This window comes from Diadema setosum, chromosome 22, assembly GCF_964275005.1.
Source record: "Diadema setosum chromosome 22, eeDiaSeto1, whole genome shotgun sequence".
NCBI lineage: Eukaryota > Metazoa > Echinodermata > Echinoidea > Diadematoida > Diadematidae > Diadema > Diadema setosum.
This window is the reverse complement of record NC_092706.1, coordinates 5,189,046-5,212,755: the sequence shown is the minus strand read 5'-3', so window position 1 is coordinate 5,212,755 and position 23,710 is coordinate 5,189,046. Positions and strand designations below refer to the sequence as shown.

At 41.8% G+C, this 23,710-nt stretch overlaps 1 protein-coding gene across 3 annotated transcripts in view; it reads right to left on the bottom strand.

Moving 5' to 3' along the window:
- The window catches only part of LOC140245434 (retinoic acid receptor alpha-like), a 101,762-nt gene that overhangs the window by 45,759 nt on the left and 32,293 nt on the right, over nt 1–23,710 (bottom strand). For 2 of the 3 annotated variants that reach the window (XM_072325013.1, XM_072325014.1), the window contains exon 1: nt 8,788–8,951. The exons of the other annotated variant lie outside the window; for it this stretch is intronic. In XM_072325013.1, coding sequence (XP_072181114.1) covers nt 8,788–8,830 — 43 coding nt within the window. In that variant the 5' untranslated portion in view covers nt 8,831–8,951. Of the gene's footprint in view, nt 1–8,787; nt 8,952–23,710 lie in introns of those variants that run through there. 3 annotated transcript variants of the gene reach the window in all.

Below are 23,710 nucleotides of genomic sequence, written 5' to 3'. Positions count from 1 at the left end.
CTTCTCAAACACTTTCTCCATACTTCTCCTGCATACCTATCCTACCTTCTCTCACTCCAGGCACTGACGTTCTGTCAATCCTCCCCCCCCCCATCTTTCTCAACTACTCTTCGCTGTCTGTCCGCCTGTCCACCCATCTACCTCCATCACACACACATCTCTCATCTCTTCTCCCTGACGATGAGGCCTCGTCCTATTTCTATCACTCTCGGCCGGCCGGCCGAGTCATGTTTTGGCTTGGACTTTTTTTCCCCTATCCTCCTACCCTCCCCCCTCCCCCCCCCCCCCCCTCCTTCTGGAATTGAGGACAAAGGCCAAAATTGGGTCAAGATAAGCAAGTGGAGCACAGCTAGGGCATAGAGTCAACCACACAGCCCAGGCCCCTTGTGTAAGGGGGTAACACTAAAGTGACAGCGTGCGACTATGGCTTGCTGACAACACTCTCGGGTTATAGACAACACTCTTGTGCGTAAAACCCCTAGAAGCCCCCTCGCACCCCCGACACAGTCGAGCATCCACGCATGGATGTTATGTCAAAATGTCACTACGCAAGATAAAGAGATAGAAAGAGAGAGAGAGAGAGAAAAAAAAAGGGGAGGGGAAAGAAAAAAAAAGAAAAAGTTTGTTGCCCTTCATCCTTTTCTTTTTTCAGCATCATTTTGCAAATTACCATCAAAATTTAAGTCTGGAGTTCAAAGAAAGGTCAAGACAAAGCAGAGTTACACATGCCAAACAAAACAACAAAATATCACTTCTCATTCACATGTACATTTATGTACACACACATACACACACACTCACACACACACACATACAAACATACAGCCCTCATAATGTCTGATACCAAGGGAGAATCCCGCCAATAAGCGATCTCTTGGACAGACAGTTGAACAAGCCATGTATGTTTCCCGGCAATGTTGTTTCGTTTCAAAAGAGGCTGCGGCAATGAGGCAATTCGATGTGCCCGGAACACATGATAGGGCTGGCTAATTGTGTGTGGGTTTTTTTCCTGCCTCATGTGTTGGCAAAACTAATCTCAGAAGCTGTCAATGACGTTTTCGCAGAATTCCCGTCGACAAGCTCAAGATGCGTGGCGACTCGCAGTCAAGCAGCAGGACATGGCATTCACAAACAGCTAGCTTTTCCTTCCCATGTCTCAACGACTGGAAAACACATGCGGCCAATTCTGTTCTACCTCGCCACAAGGTCAGCACGTTATTTTGCCGACAAGATGTGGAATAAATATCCCACTCTGCAGGTAAAATTTCCATAGAGCCCTAAAAGAACACACGCGAGAAAAGAAAGAAACAAAAAAAAAACCTGCCTGACTGATCCAGTAGAATACATTACCATGCAATCAATACTAACTCAAGTTGCCATGGAAATATCCAGATATCGTAAAGACATTTCGTCAATTGCCTATCAAATCAAGTCATTTTCGCTCCGCTACCCTCCTACCCTTTCCCTTACGCCAAAATAATGTCACGATGCCTAGTTCCGGATTCGGATGACCTTCGTCGCCAATGATAAACACAACGGGGGTAACCCCCTAGAAAAAGGAAAAAAAAAAAAACTGGGGAAAACATGCAAATCCAATTATCTCGTGCCCCAGTAATATTTCACGCTGGAAAGCCTTCTAAACCTAAAGGTCACCGCTTGCACTGTTTGACAGCAGTGGCAAATGCAACAATAATTAGGAGTAAAACGTTTCCCCCTTCTCCCCAAATATCTTCCTTGACATGCTGATGCCGGCTAAATATAATTCTTTGCACTAAAATTGACGCCATATGCGAGGGATCTGGCTCGTGCGGTATGTGACACCAGTCCAGAATGCGGAGGTTGAAACACCACTAAAAGTGCATTATTTCTATAAATATCACAGTTCTAAAAGTTTTCTAGAGTGATCTTTATCAAATCCATAAACAAGATGACATCACAACGTACCACCATGCAAGAAATAAAGCAAATCAGACATGACTGTCAGCATACACAAGTTATGTGTAGACACCATACAGAAAAATGGTACCATCTCTTTTCGTTTCTTTGATACAGAAGAACGTGCGAGTCAATTAGCTTTTCTCTTCCCTTCAAACATTTTACCTATGCTTGGATAAAAGTAGGCCTATATATGTCACAAGCCTTTTTCTATAGCTGAATTCAATAACTTTGGTTTTTTGTTTTATTCTTTTCAAAGAGGCAATCCAATGCACATTTCATTTGCTGTTCCAAATCTGCACTCTACTGCCAATGATAGGGTTTAATACACATCACAGAATACAAACAAAATGCAGTAGATGCATGGAGTCTGTAACTGTCACAGCAATCACTCACTACTATCTCAAAATACCAGCTGCCACTACATGAATACTGTACGTGTATATTCTGTTCTTACATTTTATTCCTAATATATCTCCCTAAAAAAAAAAGAAGAAAAAAATGCACTACATTTTTGATTGGTGATGAGAGAAAAAAAAAATGCAATAAACAAAACAACTATCCTATTAAATAACTCTGAAGAATGCACAGGTGGAAGATGACACTGGTGCAAGCTCCTCAGGATAGTCCTAGACCTGCACGACATCTCCAGATTGCTACCATTGGACCAGCTACAGTTGTAAAGTTCTCCAAAACCTTGCCACAAGAGGGCATACTCCCCCACTCCTTCTACCCCCTCCACCCCCCCCCCCCCCCCCCACCATTACCCCTGTAAAGCTGAAGACATTCCTATTGAGGATACAACCGTTCTGTCACTGTCGGCCTGGAGGAAAATTGGCAGAAATAGCTCACATTCCTCCACCGGTCTTTATCTCTCCAAAAATGGGCTTCGGGTCATGGGGCCAGCCCCAATGGCTGGTATGGAGGGGTGCCATTACCGAGGGCTACCCCCTACGTGATTCAAAACATAGATGGATTCTCTTCTTGAGGTACTCCCTCAACTCCTTCTGTGCCAACGCACTTCACTAAAAGTTACATATAGTTTCAGCTTTTTTTCAGTTTCTACAAACAATCAAAAAACAAACAACCAAACCAAAACAAACAAACAATGAGCAGAAAAATAATTAGACAACCAAATATAACTGAAACGGAACTACGAAACCAGCCACCCCTGAAGTTACTATGATTACACAATTCTGCATATCCATTGCGAAAAAAAAGAAAAAAAAAATCAGTTGTAGGACACTTGTACCAAATGGTACAGAAAGCAATTAAGCTAATGTGGTGTGTGATGTGGAAAAGACTGTACAGTAAGGCTTTAAAATGAAAAGACAGATATAGATATATGAAATCATATTGACTTGCCCCCCCCCCCCCCCCCCCCCCCCCCGGTATTCCTCAAACATAGACTTTGCCGGGCTTACGACCGAAGTTTTCCACAAGATTTTGTCTGTGGGTGGCGATCTGCCAGCTTCACTTTTGTGCCATGCGATTGTCAGATATTTGCGCCGCCCGCGTCATCACATACCCGCGAGGAATTCATCAAACCCGCCGGTGATGATGACGCGGGGGCATTTTACAGGTAAAATCCTGAGCGCAACTTTATTCTTGCTACATTGGGCAAGCCAAAGTGAAACCCTGTACAAAGCAAGAGGCTGTTAATGCGGTGGGAAAGGGGAAGGGACTCTGGTGATAGATGTAAGCATGAAATTTGAATACAAAGTACCACACGAAAAGATTTTTAGATACATAAACTGCCCCCTCGCGATCCTTTCTGCGACAGAAAAACGCACTGAGTTTGAATACAAAGCAAAATGTGTCTGATATTAGATCGTAGATAAAAAGCGGCCTTCGATATTTGGCACTGAAATTGTCAACACTCATCCCTGGGATGATTCCATAGAGTGTAAAAAGTCAACTTTCTCTTGTAAATGTTACACCCGGACCTAGATTCCACAGGGCACTAAAGCCTTGATTTACTGATGACAAACGCTAAAATAAACCAAAACTTGCATCAGGCTTTCAACAGACACGCACTAAATATGTCTCAGAATCTAACCTCAGCACTTGGATATACTGTATAACACTGCATCATTCAATTCCTGTTGCAAGTATAACATTTTCAAAGAAAACAATGCAATTTCTACAGAGTCAACCTGTGCTCCTCTGATCTAAAATTCCCCTGGAGAAATCTTGCGAAAGATTAAAAGACTTCCAGAGGAGCGACAGAGAGGGAGAGAGAGAGAGAGAGAAAGACAGAAATAGAAGAGAGATTTTCAAATTTTCTCCAGTTGTGCATGTCAACCTCTTTGCTTTGTTTAGTTTTTATTATTCAATCAACAAATAAATAGCATCCAATATTAATCCCTGGTTATTCCCTTTTTTCTCCCTGTTTTAAGATGGGGCAAAACTTCCAAAGGTGTGCTGTTATCATTATTTATAATCATAATATCATTATTACATTATGATTATATTATTTGTTATCTAATTATTATATCATTATTATTTAATCATTATTTATATCTTTATTTGCCACATATCAGAGAGAGGGTTTAGATGGAATGATGGGCCATGAATCAACTTTTGATTGATGATCTCATGAATTCATCTACTACACGTCTATGAGCACCCGTCCTCTACAAATTAAAAGGTCACTCACGGAGGGAGAATTTTACCATCTACAAGGCACCGCTACGGCCGGGTTCCTAATGCCGATATTGCACATCTCGATATCTGACAAAATTGCAATCTGAACAGTTATGGGTTGTTTTTTTTGTTTTTTTTTTCTGCTTACACTGCTCGCCCCCTCAACCCTCACCACCCGATCTTCCCTCATTCCACAAACTAATTTGGGAATTGGATTGCGGCCAGAGCAGGGCACGAAGAGAGCCTCTCCCTTGTTCACTGGCAAAAGAACTTGGGTCTTAGCAAGTTTGGAGCTTGTAATGTAAAGGCATCCCAGTCCCCAACTCAACCCTATCCTTCCCCATCCTACCCCACCCTGCCCAGCTCTCTACTGCTTGCACCCTTGCAGGAAAGCTTGAAGATCACAAAGCATGGATGAAGAGTAGATATCAAACTCTCCTTAAAGGGAGTTGTCAGACTGATGTCACTGAGGAGATCCTCGTCAAGGATCTCCATGAACCATCCCGCCCCGGTGCCGAAAACATCTTTCACGCCTGCATCCCGACATACACACATGACGGGGCTAGTTCTCAAAATCTGCGTGCAATATTTGACTCCTACATCTCCTCAGAAATGTGGCGAGAACAGAGGGGAGGCGGTCACGAGCAAATCTTATTCCCGTGAAACATCCATCACAAACACACAACTGCCTCCTGCATGAATGCACCCTAACTACCTGATGGTATACTTCCTTAGAAACAGGGCCATGAAAAATAGAAGACATAGTTTCCCTCTATTGATACATACACATCTACCGATGGACCACTACACATGACGTCTAAAGCGTGCTTGAAGTCAGGGAGAGGAAAACAATTCTGTCTAAAGGCACACCACCGGGGCGAGCTACAAATTCGTAGAAATGACAGACGGGCATAAATTCCCCGCCCCCGCACGAGTTAACTTAAGAACCTTCCCTGCTCCGTTCCATTCAGACGAAGCCATGAATTGGGCCATGACGTCAGAGAATGAGTGCACCCATTCAGAGGCTGGCTGTGACGTGAACGCGGCCAATGCAGCCTGGAGGGCGACACAGAAAGTGAACATACTCGCATTCATCCCTCGTCTCCTGCAACTTTACCTCCCCCCCCCCCTCCATCTCCATGCCTCCTCCACCTCCTCATTTCTCTCTCTCTTTCCAGTCACTGATGGATAACCATGAATAGCACTCACTTACTCATTCATTCATTCATTCGTTCGGTTATCCAAATTCCTTCTCCAGATTGATAAACCCATTTCTTCCATGGACACTGTGGGGGTAAAAGACGACCTTCCTTCAGTCCCATTCTACTCCTGCTTTTTCCCTCTGATTTTTTTTTTTTTTAACAAGGCTTTCAAATAACATACCTTTAGGCTTCTACTACTTCTTTGTATCAACGTTCCACATGAGGGGCAACTAGAACTTGGAACAGGAATAGGCACAGCTTGATCTCAGACTGAATTCATCACCCCCCGACTCAAGACATCCGAGTCTCCTCCCGACCAATTTTTTTTTTTTTGAGTCCCGAAAGCTATGTTTTCTATACCCTTTTCTTCGCTGCTTGTGAGTGACAGGGTTCTGTATGGTGATATGTTTATGATACCAGTCACAATGTTCAGCCATGGAGAATCAATTTCAGTGCCACGACCTTCCGTGTGATACCTGTGACACTGGGGACTGTTGCGACATTTTCAGAAAGAGGGTAGGAGATGGTAAAATGCATATACTGTATAAGCTGTTATTTTCGCGAGGGTTTGATTTTCGTGAATCACAGGTAGACCGCGAATTTAACAACACGCGAAAACGTCACAATATACTAATTTAGGTAGTATACAGTGCGCTTATGAAGGCCTCTGTGTCAATTCGCGAAAACAACATCTTGCGAAAATGTCTGTGACCTCTTCACTCGTGAAAATATCTGTAAGCGAAAATAATATACAGTACACATATGGCTAGGGCTGACATTTGCGAGGCAAGAAGGGAGCTGCTACCACTGTCAAACCACTGTATAGTGGCATGAAAGTGACTCCACTTTGCCGTTCAGTTTCCACACAGATTATCTAACATTTACAGTGTACCATGTCTACTATCCAAAGGCACTGATAACAGTGTGATGCAAAATGGATATTTTCTCTCTTCTTCTCTCCCAACCCTTCAAGTGATAACACAACTTAACTAACACTGAAGTAATAATGATTACAAAATTATGATATTCTATTCATTCTCAGTCACTTGAACGATTATGACATGAAAAAGATACATCTCTTGTGTGAGCGAGGCATTTGCAAGTTTAATGGATGTCAACGTGTTCTGTTCTTCTTTTGGGTAAACTCTCTCCCTCCACGCAATCAATATTTCTCACATTATATCTCGTCCTCCTCACTGTATTCTTTCTTTTCTTCCTTCTTTCCTGCTTGTCCTTCCCATTTCTCCCTTTTTCCTTCTTTGTCTTTTTCCAGACAAACTATTTTCAGGCACAGCAAAGCTCCCAACCCCTCCGATCAAGCCTGACAACAATGACCTTTCTGAGGGGAAATATCATTTTCACTGTCCCATTAATAGTTTCCAAAATTAATCCTTCCCTCCAGGCCAGAAATTTTTCCCTCAACACCCGCGTCTGCGCGACCAAACTGGGGACATCTCTCACGAAAAACGTCGCCGTACAAAAGTCTGACTCTCCCCTTACCCCCCCCCCCAACCCCCCCCCCCCCCCCCCATGCTCAGGAGGGAGGGAACGGAAGGGGTGACTTTTCGTTATTACAAAACACCACTTATGTCATCAGAAGGTAGAAGACGAAAACTGTGAAATGAAACTGTCATGTTACGTGACGGCATTTATTACCCATTGGGGGTGCAAATACAACAAAATAGATAAGAGCAAAGAAATCAAGTGGAAAATGGCCAGGGTCAAAGACCAGAGCCACTGGTGGGAGCCCCCTTCCCGCTTTTCATAAAAAAGATTGTGACCCTTCTCCACTTATGACCGCACTTTTGTCAAGATCTGTCAGACTTTCGCATAACTTCGGGAGACACTCAAGGCTTCTTATGCTCTCTACAGAGATTAAACTCGCATTTGGCTCGACAATGTCGTAATGCATTCGCGTCAGTGAGTCACGAGACGTCCTCGGCGAAAATGAGCCCGTCTTTTGTTCAAGACGCCTCCAAAGTGATTTACTAATGTAGGCAGCCACCTTGAGGGATATGAAATCTGCCAAAAACTTACGGTTATAGATTTACTTTTTTTTCCCATGATGATTTCATAAGAAGTGGTGTATGAGTCACATACAATGTAAAAATCAGGTCGCTATGGTGCCATTCCTGAAAAATAGATAAAGAGGAAAGAAGATGCTGGTGTGACCTCAAAGTAAGGCAATGATGGTGGCACACGGGATATATTCTCGCTGAAAGCACCCCTCCCTGGGATAGCGAGGGGGGAAAGTTTGCGATCTTCCTTCCCTGACGGGCCTAGTAATACATGTTTCTGCAATCGGACAGACCAGAGGACTAGCTGACGCATAACGACAGTGGTGGCGGTGGGTAAGGGGTGAAGAATGTTTCCTAGCAACCCACTTCACCTCATCTTCCCTCCCTCAGACCCCTTATCACGGATGGAAGCAAACTTTCAAACTGAGCATGCCGAACCCAAAGCCGTCTGGATCCCTTTAATATCCTTATGACTATGACAATAGTCTGGGAGGTAAAGGGTTAATAGAGATGCCCAGAGTTCTTTAGTCCCACAGCATTCTTGAATCGTAACCGAGGAAAGGTTGATCTTCCAAAGCCATCTCCTTTCCCGCCCCACCTATGACCTCCTCCTCTTAGTCCTCATCCCGGCCTCCCCCCGCCCGCCTCCACCCTTCCCGATACCCATCATGGGACACCCGCAGCAAAAAACAGAGAAAGAGACCGCAGCCATCACCTGCTGTTGTTGCTGTTGTTGTTGTTGCTTTGTATCCAACTTTGGTCTTCTCATCTATTACAAAGCAATGTTGAATGACGGTGCTACCAGTCCCTGGTAGGGTCAATCAACACGCTAGTGATTATTGCACTGCAGTGAGACAGTAAAATAGACAAAATATGCTGCGCAGAAGATCTACAGAAAATGAACAGGGGGTGTTTGCAAATTGATAAAGGAGAAGTTGATCAAAAAACAACAAAAAACAACAAAAAACGAACTAACAAAAATTTACCTCCTGGCTGCATGTTGGCGAGGTTCATATTTGGATCCATCATGTCTGGACGAAGGAGCGCTTTGAGCGCCGGCTTACGGGCAAGTTCTTCTTCGGCTTTCCGGTGGTACACAGATCCAGCCGTGTGCGTTGGCGGAGCTGCTAACACCGGTGGAATGCTTGATGTGAGAATGGAACCAGAGCTTGAAGGCAACGCTGAAGGGGCTGACAACGAAGAAGACGACGACGATGACGACGACGACGACGGCAATGATGAAGACGACCTGCTGGCTTGATCGCGTGCCGAGAGCGGCGACGGCGGCTGCGGCGGAAAGACGTGGTGCGGCGACGGGGAGGTCGACGATGATGGTGAGCGCGGCACTTTCTTCTCCAACTTAAACTTGATGTGCGCCCAGTTGCTCGGCGTCGGACTGCCCAGGGACGAGGTCGACGGCGATGGCGGGGGAGCCGACGTCGAGGCCGATGACAGCAAAGGTGATGGAGGTACCGAGAGACTTGAGATTACAGCTGGTGTTGAAGAGTGTGCGCTGGACACGTTGGGCTTGATGTCATCTTGAATTGTGGACAATTGGTGGGATGCTGCAAAAAAACATGAAAAGAGATACATACAATCCGTTACTGTACATCGACTCAATCTCGACTCATGATGTGAATAGACAACTTGGTGACAGTGCATCAAATTGCACACAAAGCACGAAAAATAAGTGGGTCAGTTCATCATGACTGGCGAATCAGAAATCCAACTGATGATATACTTAATAAAATCTTCCTTCCCGCACATTTTGTGAAGAGCATCATCCTAATGAAGCTGGGCCAATGCTCAGTGGACTAGTCTTCCATAACAAGAGGCATTTTAGATAACACTATCCTGCAAATGTAAACAAATAACTGTCTACAGCCCTCATCAGCATTGTACCAATAACAAAGCTGATACCTTGGTGTACAGAGTTATGTTCATGTGATCCCTGCTGCAAAACAAAACACCTCATAGATCAAAGTGATTAGTCTCATGTACAGACTCAAGCAAACACAGTATTTTAGTACAGTGAGCACTTTGTGGAATGTGTAATTATAGCACTAATTATAGCACTCTGCCCTAAACCCTGATCTTGTTTTTACTCTCGTGTACTTTTCTCTTCTTCTTTTTTTTTTCAAAAGAAGATGAGTAAATAAATTTTATCTTCTCATAAAGTCTGCCATTATGTGATCTTTTTATTGTGACAGAAACGAAAATATGTATTCCATCACTGCAGTCACGTCTGGCTGCAAAGTTTCAATGTGCATCGCAAACAAATATCTCTGTCATCGGAGTCGCATACCTTTACACACCAAGCCAGACAGACTTATCGAGGCATGACAAACAATACAGCACGAATATGATCTCTAAATGTGGTCGAAAGTCAAAAGGAAGATACAAAGATCAAGCCGGCAGTCAAAATAAATCTGGCTAGGGACTGGCTTGGCTGTGGTATTGTTACTGAACTTGAGGTACAGCATTTTGGATCTTTGTAAATACTGGGTCCTGATTATTGCAAGCAGTGTTGATTTTTCTTTTATGTGGTATCTTTTTTTAGGGGGGGTGAACTTTAGAAAATTTGACCTCTTTCTCTGCCTCAAAATATGATCTTGAAAGATACAAACATTAGCTTGTACAATGTATCACTGTGTAGTGTTTGCCTATTTGAAGTGTCAGGGCTTACATGGGAATTTCACCCTATCCGTCTCCCAGGGGGCTGGAGGGGGGGGGGGGGAGGAGGAGGCCTGAATGCATTACACAAGCCAGCAAAAATAGGCCTATATTACTCAATTTCCTTTTGTCATTGCACAACAGTGTACGTGGGATGCTGATCTAATATTGGTTGGGAGGTAAAATTTGGGCTAGTCATTCTTAAGTAAGCAACCCCAAATCCAAAAGTTTGTGAATGGAAGTTCTTGGCTGATTTGGACAACTTGCCACGAGGAAAGAGGCTGCTACCATTAACCATCATTGATGCGTTTTGGAAACTTCTAGAAGTCCCGGACAATGGCAAGGACTAGATGAAGAAGACAACGGAGCAAGAGCTATTGTTTGGGGGGAGGAAACTTGCTGTGAGACCCGTGACTCACATGGAGCGGGTAATGATGATTAGGAACCACCGCTGCTGCGCAACAGGTGTCGCCCCGCTAATTGCAGTTATTACAAGCCACTGATGTCTCCCGTTACTGACACATCTGCATGCACCTTGAACTGCGAGTCACGTGGGGAGAGTCTGCTGTAAGGGAAGGGGGTGCCTGTCTTCTAGTGGATGCACAGGAGGGAATTGGGAATTCCCCTGCTCAGCCCCCACACCATCCTACCCCACCCTCCCGCCGATGTAGATTTGGCAATGGAGGCACAGGAGTGGTACAGCATTTGAGCTTACATAACTCTAGATCATCTTGACATGCAGGACAAGAATGTGCTGGTTAAAGGTATTATTTACCATTTGCATGGGACACAAAAAAAAAACCAGCTTTAATAATTCAAAATAGTTCTAAAATGTGAGTTAGGGATAGACACGACCAATGTAAAAATGTTAATCTAAAAATGTTAGTCAGTATAATCACTGAAAACTATTGTCAAATATACAAAAAGTGATCAATTGTTTCTAGAGTAAACTGTCTACAGTTATGGATTACTGAGAAAAATAGTGATGTCTCCTTATATTTTAGGCTTTATTGCAAAATGTTTATATTGTACAATGTTTTGTGATACAACTGACCTACACATATGCATCATACGTGATGATGACTCAAACATTTTTTAAATCACTTCTCTCAATGGTAAACAGTATCTTTAAATTGAAGGTGAATTACAGCAGGGGATTCACTACATTTCATGTAAGAAAACAAAATCTCTCTTCTTGAAAATTATACATAAACAATTTCAGTCAAATGTCAGCATAGTCAAACCTTGAGCATCTCAGATCTACCTTGTATTTTCACAAAAATATGGATCCCGATTTCTTTATCTCATTTCTGAAAGGATAGCAGGTGGGCAAAATCTGCACTAGGGTAGTCAAGTTTGTCATTTCAAGCTCCAAAAGGGGCAGTGTTCAAGAGGTGTTTGGCTTTTGTGGGTCTTAAAATGTCAATGTTCACAATCGCAGTTAGCTTGCTCTGAGGGTTTTGTGTCTAAACAGTTTCTTCTTTTTTTATAGATTCAAGCAGTGAAGATATATTGCTGAATTGGTAGGGATTTACAAGAGGAAATGGGAGAAAGGAAGGGAATTTATTTGATAACAAGAAGAAGAAAAATGAGAAAACCCTTTCTAAATGAATTGGAAATCTGAGAGGGATTTTGGCTGAAGAGAGAAAATTGTGCTCCGAGGAGACTGGGGGTCACCAAAGAGACCTACTTCTAGACAGGCTGAGAGTTGGAGGGAGGGGGTGATGTTGGTGGTGGTGGTGGTGTAAGTGGTAGGCAGTTACCATGGTAACAGCCTCTTGCTCCATCCATCACCAGGGCATCAGGTTCAGGAGCTGCTCTCCATCTGCCTCCAACCTTCTCTGTCTGTTCCCCCTCTTCTTCTTGATGCATTTCAATTTGAGGCGCGCTGAATACACAACATCAACTGCCTTTTTTTAACTTTGCTCATTGCATTTCAAGTAATAGCTAAAAACCCGAGGACACGGCATCACCGATTATATGCATCATTTATCCTGCTATAGAAAAATATCAGGCGATGGGACTGGAAATGTAAATAAAATCCTTGTGAACCTCTACCAGTATCACCACCATGACTACCATCATCATCGTCACCATCATCATCATCACCATCATTGTCAACAACATAACCATTCGCTCGCCTTCAAGCTCATGACTGCTCCAATAACCATCATTTCTGATACCAGTGAAATGTTGAGCTTGGCGCACATTTGGCAAACAACAACAACAACAACACCTGCCAAAGATAATAACTATCAGAAGAACGTAATCATCACATATATTTCTTCCAGGGGGAACAGGCACCCAGAAAAAGGTGAAAGGTCAGAACAGATACCATTCAAATTCTGACCCTAACCTGACATGCACGTTCTGACACCTTTGCAAAATTCCATTCCAACACGACTGTACAGTCTCCACTTTGATTGCATGTGTGTTTGTGTGGTTGTGTGTGTGTCTGTGTGTGTGTGTGTTTGTGTGTGTGAGTGTGTTGAATTTCCCAAGCACCGAGAAAAGAATCAAGTATCTATCCACACAGCTGAGCTCGCAGAATTCTCTACATGCATGGTATATATTCATTTTCTTTCCCACCCCAGAAGAGCTTTTAAAAAAAAAAAAAAAGTTGGTTGGTACCATGGATATGATACAAAGCCTAACTGCCTGATCTCCATGGCTCAAATGTGTGTGTAAATATTTATGGCATGATCGGATTAGCAATACTCGTTTCCTCTAGCAGATTTCCTGTTTGATCTCTACCAACTGATGGAGAATTCATCTTTAACAGTGGCGTGCTGGGAGACACATCATCAACCAGATCAGCTATCAAATAACAGCTGTCAAAAACAAACGGGCAATTCAGAAACCTTGTTAACTTAAAACATCTAATGCAAGTTTATGGACCTTGGAGGCAACGCCTTTTGTTTTGATGAACGCCATCATGCACTCAAACACAGGCTGACCTCGTAAACAGCTGAAACCCAGTACATACACATTGCGTGCGTGTGCACTTGCTTGAATATCAAATGCGAATTCTGCGAAATGCAGACAAGAATTAGTGGTGCTTGCCAGTCATTACACTGACCCGCGATTTGTAGCATGAATTCGGGGTCCCAATTGTGAGAAATACAGCACCCTTTAAAGGGATTGTACAGTTTTGGTTGAGACCTAATTTCAGGTTTCTAACATTTTTTGGTGAGATAATGAGAAACCTCGTATGAAATATGAAAGAGCATGTAATTCTATGAGGAATTCAATGTTTATTTGATGAAAATTGGTTTTGAAATGGCTGAGATATAAAAAAAAAAGTGATTCTAATAAAGTGTGGGACCCACACTTTATTACGATCACTTTGTTTCACTTTGTTTTTGGATGTTTCAGTCATTCCAAACCCAAGTTTCATCAAATAAACATTGAATTCCTCTTAAAATGGTATGCTCTGTACTATATCATACAATGTAAGTGGTTTCTTGGTATCTCGCAAAAAGTTAAAAGCCCAATTCTCATCTCCACCAATACTGTACTACCCCTTTAAAGCTAAGCCAACCAGGTACTGCCTGCCTGCCGGTGGGAAAAGTAGGCCGTTAACTTGACCCCAGACTGCTGCTGCTGCTGCTGCTCAAAGTTTAATTTTTTTTTTCTGTTCCTCTTCTTTGTTTGCTGACAAATCTACAAACCACATGCAGGCCTAGTCTATATAAACCTGACCCCTTCTGGCTCTGTGCAAGCAGAGTCCCCCTCCCCCCCCCCCTTTTCTTCACACGACGAAGAGTTCTACCTGCCACAGCAAAGTACTCCACAATGAAAGGAAAGAAAAGAACCACATTCATGGACACAAAGTCCTTTGTTACAAGGTCACAAACAAATACATTGTACTTGATCTCTGATTTGTAGATATAACTTACTGCGCTACAACAGTCAAAATGCACACAAGTATGTGATTAGGACTCTGCTTTGTACAAAGACCAGGAATCAGCACTAACTGAAGGTGGCTAGTAGTATACACATGTACACGTTATGCAGGGTATATATTCATATGTTTTCTGCCTTTAGTCCACAGACATGACGGACTGCCATGTTGATAAGGATTGGTCCAAAGAAGTCCCATGCCTGCAGGTTTTGACATTGCCCGAACATCACAGAGCAAGTTTGGAGTCATTTGTAGAATGCAATTTTGTCAGATGCCAGCAGTGTTGAAAGAAGCAGTAATTGTGAATGGGAGGTTTAGTTATGAGACTATGTCTGCCTATACAATTGTGAACATTCCATATGTGGTGGAACCTTTTATTGCCAGTGTGATTATGCACATTGTCCTTTGCTCAGACAAAAGAGAAAAAGAAAAAGAAAATAATAAAGGCATTGAAGCAAAATGTTTGCAAAGATGTGGCTGACACGAAGTGATAAAGGCATACATACTTATGGACTTGAAGTTTTCATTGTGTGGTCATCTATAGGTTTCTACTCTATGACCCAAAACTATGTGAGACAACCATTGTTTCACTCAACAGCCTTGTGTGCGTGGATCATCGACTTTCTTTTGTACATGTACTGACGAATTGAACGCACAATGTAAGGTTCGTTTTTGTTTTGTCTTCAAACGCATATAGCGATCCTCACTGATAATTCAAGTGAAGCTTGAACGTCTTCGTAAAATTCTTTGTAATAAACTTTGAATTCCCAGTAATACTAACCATCAATGCTGAATCTTCATAAACAAGTGCCCGTCATTTTATGTACTGTGGAGCATTATATGCAAACATTGTATAAAGTATATATATTACATCTGTACAAGCTAATGAGACCAAATTATTGGACTTGAGCAGAACTCAATCCATTGCAGTACACCATACAACCAAAGCCGTTTGAGCTGTCACCTGAAGCATACTGACAACCTGATACGCAATTGATCTTCTGCCAAACTTTAACTGGTCGATTAACCGACCTCTTAATCTCACTTCTTGGGTATCTAGACCTTGACCATGGACAGCCACATAATTTCACGCCTGATTTGTCCGTCCTCTCGCGAGAGATTCGTTGCCGAACAGATGGGGGAGCAAAAAAAAAAAAAAAATCTTAATTAGAGACGTTGTAGCTGCATGCTGTTTATGAGGTAGGACAATCAACTGTGAAGTTCCGCTTATCACTGCAGAAGATTTCACTGATGAGCCCATGAACTGTGTAAGCCCCTCCCCACTTTGAAAAGAAAAAAAAATGGAAAAAAAATTACTTGAGACCATGTGATATGCACCAGAACAGAATGAAATACTCTGACCTACCTTTCTACACAGACATTTGTAAGCAGTCATGCTTTTAGAGTTCAAAAAGTGTCAGCCAGTCCGGCTCTTTTGGGCTTGCCGGCACATCACTTTTCTTGGGCACACTTTTCTCTCGGACTCTTTCTGCTGCTTGATATTGTTTACATGCTCGCGCAAAGAGTAAATTGTACAACACACAAAGAAACAGGTGCAATAGTACATCTATTCACACTTCAGAAATATTGGGAGTACAAGCACAAAAGCACATCCATTTGTTGGGAGACGACAGGAGTCGGATTTGATTGCAGCCAATCCACGGGTCAAACGGTCCATTGAAATATCTGAATACCAGTTAGACGAAAACCCCTCCACTAGTTAAAAAGGGGGAAAAAAAGAAAGCATCCACAATTCCACAGGATATGGTGGGGAATAAAAACAGAGGCAAAAAAAAAAAGAAGAAGAGAATATTACATTTGGTATCTACACCCTTCTGTCTCGACAAACCATTCAAACGCAGACAAATTGATCACAGCGTTACCTGAATGTTTCCTTTTATCGTCCATCAATAATGGAGACGACTTCCGGATGACCTTAACTCTCGGCGTGATACATTCATGTGTTTCACTCGCGTACAGTAGGGTGTCATGTTGGTGCACAGTGTTCACACTTGGGCAGGAGTGTCACACTCTGGTATGATATATGCAGTTGTTCTGAACACCTCATCCCATGTTCTCTATGGATTACTAGCACTACGTAGGAATGAATAGGCCTGCTAGTATTTACTGCATGTACCTCTCTCTCCAATTTACTCACTCTATCAGATTAAAAGGGGGGGGGGTGTCTTAATGGTGGTGATTACCCGTCACTTTATCTTTGGGCTTTGAGATAATCTGGCACCAGAGGACAGGAGAGTCTTGACACAAGCCTAAGTGTGTTAAAAAAAGAAATCTCTTGAAATATCCAGGGCGAAGAAAGCAGAACTATTCCGTATATGCTTGCCATATCTGCTTAATCTATAGTATTGATACTGCGCTTGGGATAAGGCATGTGTGTGTCAACCCACACTACTACAGACATACAACTCGTACAATACTCATATCGGCTTTACCTTGAAGGTACTAAAGAGTATTGATTCTTTTTTTCCACTGTGTATGTCAAGACCTGCATTCTTATCTCATCATCAATCAGTCTTTCTAGTTTTCTCTCTAAACAGCCTTATTTCTATTTATCCATCTATCTATCCATCCATTTATCTATCTTTCCATCCATTTACTTATATATTCATTAATCTATCTATTCTATCTATTCTACCTATCTATTTATATATCTATCTTCCTCATTATCCGTCATTTCACCAGTTACTGTACGAGCTGAAATTTTCGCGGTGGTTTCATTTTCGCGAATTTCGCGAATCGCCTTTGAACCGCGAAAATAACAACACATGAAAAAAAACAACGTGCAAACAGATAAGTACAGTAAGACCTCGCAACCGCGAAATTAACAACACGTGAAAATGTTCTCCTAGTAGCAATTCGCGAAAATATCTGTACGCGAAAATTTCAGCTCGTACAGTACTCTAACTTTCTCTATAATTCTCTCTCTCTATCCACATACACCCATCCACACACCCACACACACACACACACACACACACACACAAACAATGATACTGCTCATCGAAATCTTCTACCATAACTCTGAATGTGAGCAAAGAGGTATAATATGAATCCAAGAGGATCTCAAAGACCGGTGTATGCCTGCATTCACTGGGACTTGCTCAATACGAGACGACACACATGGCACCCCCTTTGTCCCCATTGTCAATCGACTTCCTTCCGCACTGTCACCCGTTAACCACTGTCTCCCCACCGTATCAATAGCACTCATGTTCCAGGCTTTGAACACTGGGATGGATGGTATCTTTAAGATGACAAAAAAGAAAAGAAAAAAAAAGGGGGGGAGGAATAAAGGCATGGTGACCTTGAGAACCCGAGTGGCCCATTGTTGCCTTTTAGCCGCCAAATTAAACAGGCTGAAGAGAAGAGGAGGACTGTAGAAATATGCGAGACGTGAGACAAAACCAGACAGTCTGAGACAGGACGGGGGAAGAAATAGAGAGGGGGGGGGTGGGGGTGGTGGGGGGAAGGAAGAAAGGGAAGAGTGTTTGTGGTGCATGTTTGAGTCTAATGCGAGTTGTGAATATTTCATACTCTTCATACGAAAAAAAATTAACGAATGAATAATTTGAAAATGAATGAATTAATGCACTGCTGAATATACTGAATGAATGCATATCTAATGAATAAATGAGCAAATAGAAAGATTGATGAATCAATAAAAAAAGAAAATAGAATGCATTTAAAGCACTGCCTTACTTACAATAGTTCTCTTTTTTTTTTAAGACAGAGTTTCAAGCATGAAATATGCAAAAATAATGCTGTAGCTAAAGATAGGGATAAGATTTCTGTAAACAGGCCAGCAACTTTTTTTCTTTTTCTGAAGACAACATACTGCACACACATATATATACATATATACATACACACATATAGGTTTGTGTGTGTTTTTGTGTGTGTGTGTGTGTGTGTTCTGAGGTAAAGCAGAGGGGCATTGCATCGTATCTGAATGTTTTTCATGATTTCAAAGAAACAAAAAATGTGTTCCTGGAAAAGTGAAACAAGGCTTTGCAATGAAGTCAGTGGGCTCATTACTACCGTTCTGGGCAGTCAAGGATCCCGCAATTATATTCCGCTTTATCTGCTGGCGGTTTCTCGCTTCACGGTAATGAAAATGTGACAATTTCATCATTTACAATATCTGCTCATTTCCTCTTCTCGTAGAAAAGGGGGAGGGGAGCATTTGGAAAGTGTTTAGCCCTCAATGCCAACGATTAGTAGTTAGTACCATGCAGTCTTGCCTTCCAGTCTCTTTGATATTTTCCGTATCCTGCAAATTATGGTCATGCCTGTAAACAACTTTCCTTTGTTTACCCACTGGCCAATGGAGGGCTTGCAACACGATCAATTTACGGTCACCTTAGTCATGGGAGCTACTGTGAAGCAAGAATTTTTTTGTGGTATGAAATTTTTGCGAATTCCTACCAGCATTCAATGCCTATAGTGTAGACAGGAACTTTCATGTGCATTTTGATTTCGCAAATCTTGGCTCTTGCAAAAATTGCACAATTAAAATGCATGTACAAATTTCTGGTTTTGCAGTAACTTTGTCAAATCCGGGTACGACAATCTGCTGAAGAAGGTGTCGCATTGTGGATGCTACAACCGTCGCAGGTGGATACATGTTCTGGATGATAAAGTGAGAATCAACATGGATTCTAATCCAGTCGGCAAGGAACCAAGTCTATACCCTTACCACGTCCCGATCCCATTCGGCACATTCTATGGGGTCAAACTGATGTCAGTACAGGAGACGCTCTTGCTGATGTGGGTGAGTCATTTGTGAACAAATGAACGGCTGGTTTTAAAGAGCTATGACCTGGAAACCAGGCTAAGATTGTGGTCTCACTTTCCATGTTCCTGCTCTACCTGACCTTAACATCTATTTGGCTTTAACCTCTAAAGCCTGTTGGTTAGCCGGCAGAGTTTGCCAAGGCGAAGGTCTAGGCCAAGCTAGTCTTCGTTCAATGCTGATACTGTAATACTGGCAATGAATTCCCAGCTCAGGAAGAAAGAAACAGACATATGAGATGACTACTAGTATCACTCTTGGGGACCGTTTCATGAAGCGTTGTGTCAGATATTTCATCTGACAAACTGTTATAAACTAACTAAATCCTTCCATCTGATTGGCCGACAGCAAATTTGTCTGACAAGTCTGTCAGACAAAACGCTTCATGAAATGCCCCCCTGAAATCTGAGTTCTGTCCTTGCCCTGAAATTCACACAGCACTAGGAGACTCAATTTCTGATGCATACAATACAAACTATGTTCTGTTTCTTTCTTTCTTTCTTTCTTTCAATCCAATTCGCAATTTGGGATTTCAGCCCAACAAAAGAAAAATGGCTCAAGCAATGCACTCCATCACTTCAAAGAGGCAAGTTACCACGATAGGATTGATATATTGTATACAGATGAATCAATGAATGAGTAATCTATAGTGTCCCCTCCCCAAACCTTTCAAGTTTCAAGATCTTCTACCTCGCAGTTACTTCTCACAAAAATGAAAACTGACTTTGACAATAATTTCCTATACAGTTGTAAGCCTCACAGCAATTTGCTGTAGTATGGCCGCGGTGCTGATTTCATATCACGAGCAATTTATACAAAACTGAGGCAATGCGCGGCAAATAATGGGTAACTTAATAATCACAATCAAGGCATCTTTCATAACTAGAAGGCATCAGAGTTTGTTTTGTTTCAAACATCATACATATGTATACGGAGTCGAGAGAGATCTTGTTAAGACTGCCCGAGGCAACGCAAACAACCCTGACAATCATACGGAACACACGCATCAATCAAGGGTATGGTGTTGCAAAAGAAAACAGAAGGAACGAACTGCGGCCCAGAAACGAGAGACCTTCTGAGAAACACCGACTGAACCAGATCCCCACATTTCTTGACCCAGTTTTTTTTTTTTTTCCTCCCCCTCACCAATTCCACTTGCTTAATTCGCTCTGCTTGAAAAAATAAAACAACCAAAAACGGGTCATTTTGGGGTGAAGCCACTGACTGTTTTTCCCCCCAGCAATTATGTGGTATGAGCGCCAATTTCTACTACTTTAATACCCATTTTCAGTAGAAAGGCTGTTTAATCACCGACATCTTTCCCCAATGATGTTTATTCTATGCCGCCCCATCTACCCGTCTGTACGAGCGCTACTTTATCTGCCTCATGAAACTCATTTCTTTGCAAGGATAACTTGAGTTTATGAGGGTTTAGTATTGTTGCTATGGAGATGTATCTGGAACAAATCAAAGGTTCAGGGCACGTCAACGTGAGCTAGTGTTCGAAGGATTTATTTTTTGGCCTAAACTCTCTAAAATGTACAAATGCCTATGTAACACTTACACTTCTTTAGAACGGACTGTATAAATGTTTGCATGTATGTATATATATATAAAGGCCTATATAAACATGTGTGGAAAGGACCTTGAACTGATGAGCTACAGCTGTACCCCCCCCCCCCCCCCCACCACCATACACACACACACAAAGAGAACAGTACTATTCTATTTTTAACTGAACAAATTTGTGTGATATTCACTGAAACATGTACTTGGTCAAATAAACAGGATGCTGGCCGAGATAAACCGGCTAAAAGTCATATCACACACACCCCAGAGATTTAGGCTTATCAGTAATAATTGAGATAAATCGCAATCTTGCCCAATATATCCTTTCACGGTCAATGAAGTTCAATCTTCCTTTATCGCTGCACAAATAAACACAAGTTACATCCCACAAAGTCAAGAGCTGAAACTAAGCTAAGAAAATATTTTTGTTTAATCAGAAATCTCTTACACAGGAATTAACACCCCCCCCCCAAAAAAGAATAATTAAATTGTACTATTAAGTATCTTTCTATTCAAAACAACTATCCATTTCAGCCTGGTACAGGTTATGAATCCATTTGCACACCTTCAGCTTCCAAGGTGCTGGCTGGTTGTCACGACGATTTTGACACCAGCATTATCAGAGTCATCCCGAGCCTGGCGCTACCACCTCCTCCTCCCCCTTCTTCTTCTTCCTCTTTTTTTTTTTTTCAGTAAAAGATTAAAGAGATGGTACAGTTTTAGTTTAGACTCCAGGTTTCCACCTTTGTGTGTGTGTGTGTGTTTGTGAGATAATGAAAAACCTCCAATAAAAAAAAAAAATATGAAGAACATGTAATTCTTAGAGGAAATCACAGTTTATTTGGTGAAAATTGGTGTTGAAATAGCTGAGATATCAAAAAAAAAAAGAAAGCAATCCTAATAAAATGCAACAGGTCACGACTTTTATTAGGATCTCTCTTTTTTTTTACCATGTTTTTTGGATATCTCAATCATTTCAAAACAGATTTTCATCAAATAAATGTTCAATTCCTCTTAGAATTGTATGCTCTTTAACATTTCATAGAGTGGATTCTAAATATCTTGCAAAACAGAAGAAGCTAAATCCTCACTTCAACCAATAGTGTGCCATTCCTTTAACAACATCACAGAGGAGGCCAATTACCCATACCACATACTGCCAACCCAACTGATATTCCTCAACTACGTTAAACATTTTCCATAAATGGGGAAAAAATTGAGACAAAATACATTACGTATCATAATTCTTGAGCACATATAACCCTATTTCATCTTTATCATATTGCAGGACCAGCTGGCATCTCTATACCTCACAGGGGCTCGATGGTAACTTTCCTGTCTGGTGGCCCCACTGGGGCTACTTAAATCTTAAAATCTGAAATACTGTTGGACCGGAAAACATATGCAGTGGCCCAAAAGAAAATCAAAAGGAGCAATCTATTTTGAATCTTAGTTATCGGATCCGGCCACTAAAAGAGAAGTTTGGTGGCCCGACTCCAATCTTTAACGGACCTGGGCCCCGTTTTATCAAAAGATAAAATCAATTGTAAATTCCCTTACCACACAGGCTGCCATAGACTTACAGTTGAAATCAACTATATAATCAATTATAACTCTTCATAAAACAGGGCCCTGGTCCACTGGGCCACGGCAAATGTCGAGCCCTGATCACTATTAAAATACAGCCACGAGACAAATATGTCCAGTCAACCGTTCACTCAGAGGAGAATCTGTCAGAGTAGCAGAAGCACCACTGTACAGTATGTCTAAAAAAAAGAATTACAATCGGATTTCCGCATTGATAACTTTCAATATGATTAAACTGACTGAATGATATTTCAGGGTCTACAAATATAACATCTTACCTACATTAAGCAGAGAAATGTGGATCAATGTATAGCATGCCATGGGTCTGTTTCTTCCGAATTTAGCACTTGGATGCTCTTGGAACTGCATATTAATGTGCGACCACACTGGACAGAACTTGGAGGGAAGGGATTCCTGACATGACCTACGAGGATCCTCGTATCTCCCTGAAGCAAATCGAATGGGGTTTTTGGTAAGATGTGGGTAGTAAGTTTAATATAGTTTCATACCCTGAAACTGTATTTGGATTGAGTCACTATTCTTAAAGTTATTGTTGCGGAGGGTCCCCTTGTAAATTTTTTTGGGGACATACGGTATAAAGTGGAACGAAGAAAACGGTACCTCCAAGACAAAAGGTTACAATATCAGTAGTCATCTGTGCCCATATCCTTCTTTCCCACATTTTGACACGGGAACTTTGGAAGGGTTACAGCTCTGACAGCCAGCGACACTCTTGTTGCGATAAAATTAGTGCAGGAAAAAAGAAAAAGTGGGACAGATCCCTCACGAATAGGAACCATCAGGTGATAATATCTCACAGAATGCATGCTATCTAGCCATATGTTCCTCAGGTGGGGTCAAAGTATATATATATATATATATATATATATATGATATATGTACATATATGCTTCAAAAGGAAAGAGAAGCATTATCGCATGAAAATAATGTGCTACAGGCATGAGTAGAAACAGCTGTTATTCAAACTTTGGCACAGCCACCCCGATATTCCCAGCCCTGCACGTACCAAATGTCAGGAGATAAACACAACTCGAGTTCCCTTTGACCCGATTTCTGTCCTCTGGAAGGGTAGAGAAGGCAAACAGAAGGAGGACGTGGAGTTTTATGAACCATCTATATCGTCTAATATCGTCGATTATCATCTCCTATCTTCTAATATCACGGAAAGAGCATATTCGTTGCACAAATTTTCTCTCAAGTCCTGTTCTTTTGATTCATCTTACTTTTCCTTTTTCTTTTGGACCACACTGATTTCTCGGAGTTAAACTAGGAGTGATCATGGAAAATGCAATTTTCTGAACAAAAACAAAAAGAAAAATGATTTCTGGTTCTCGAATCGAGA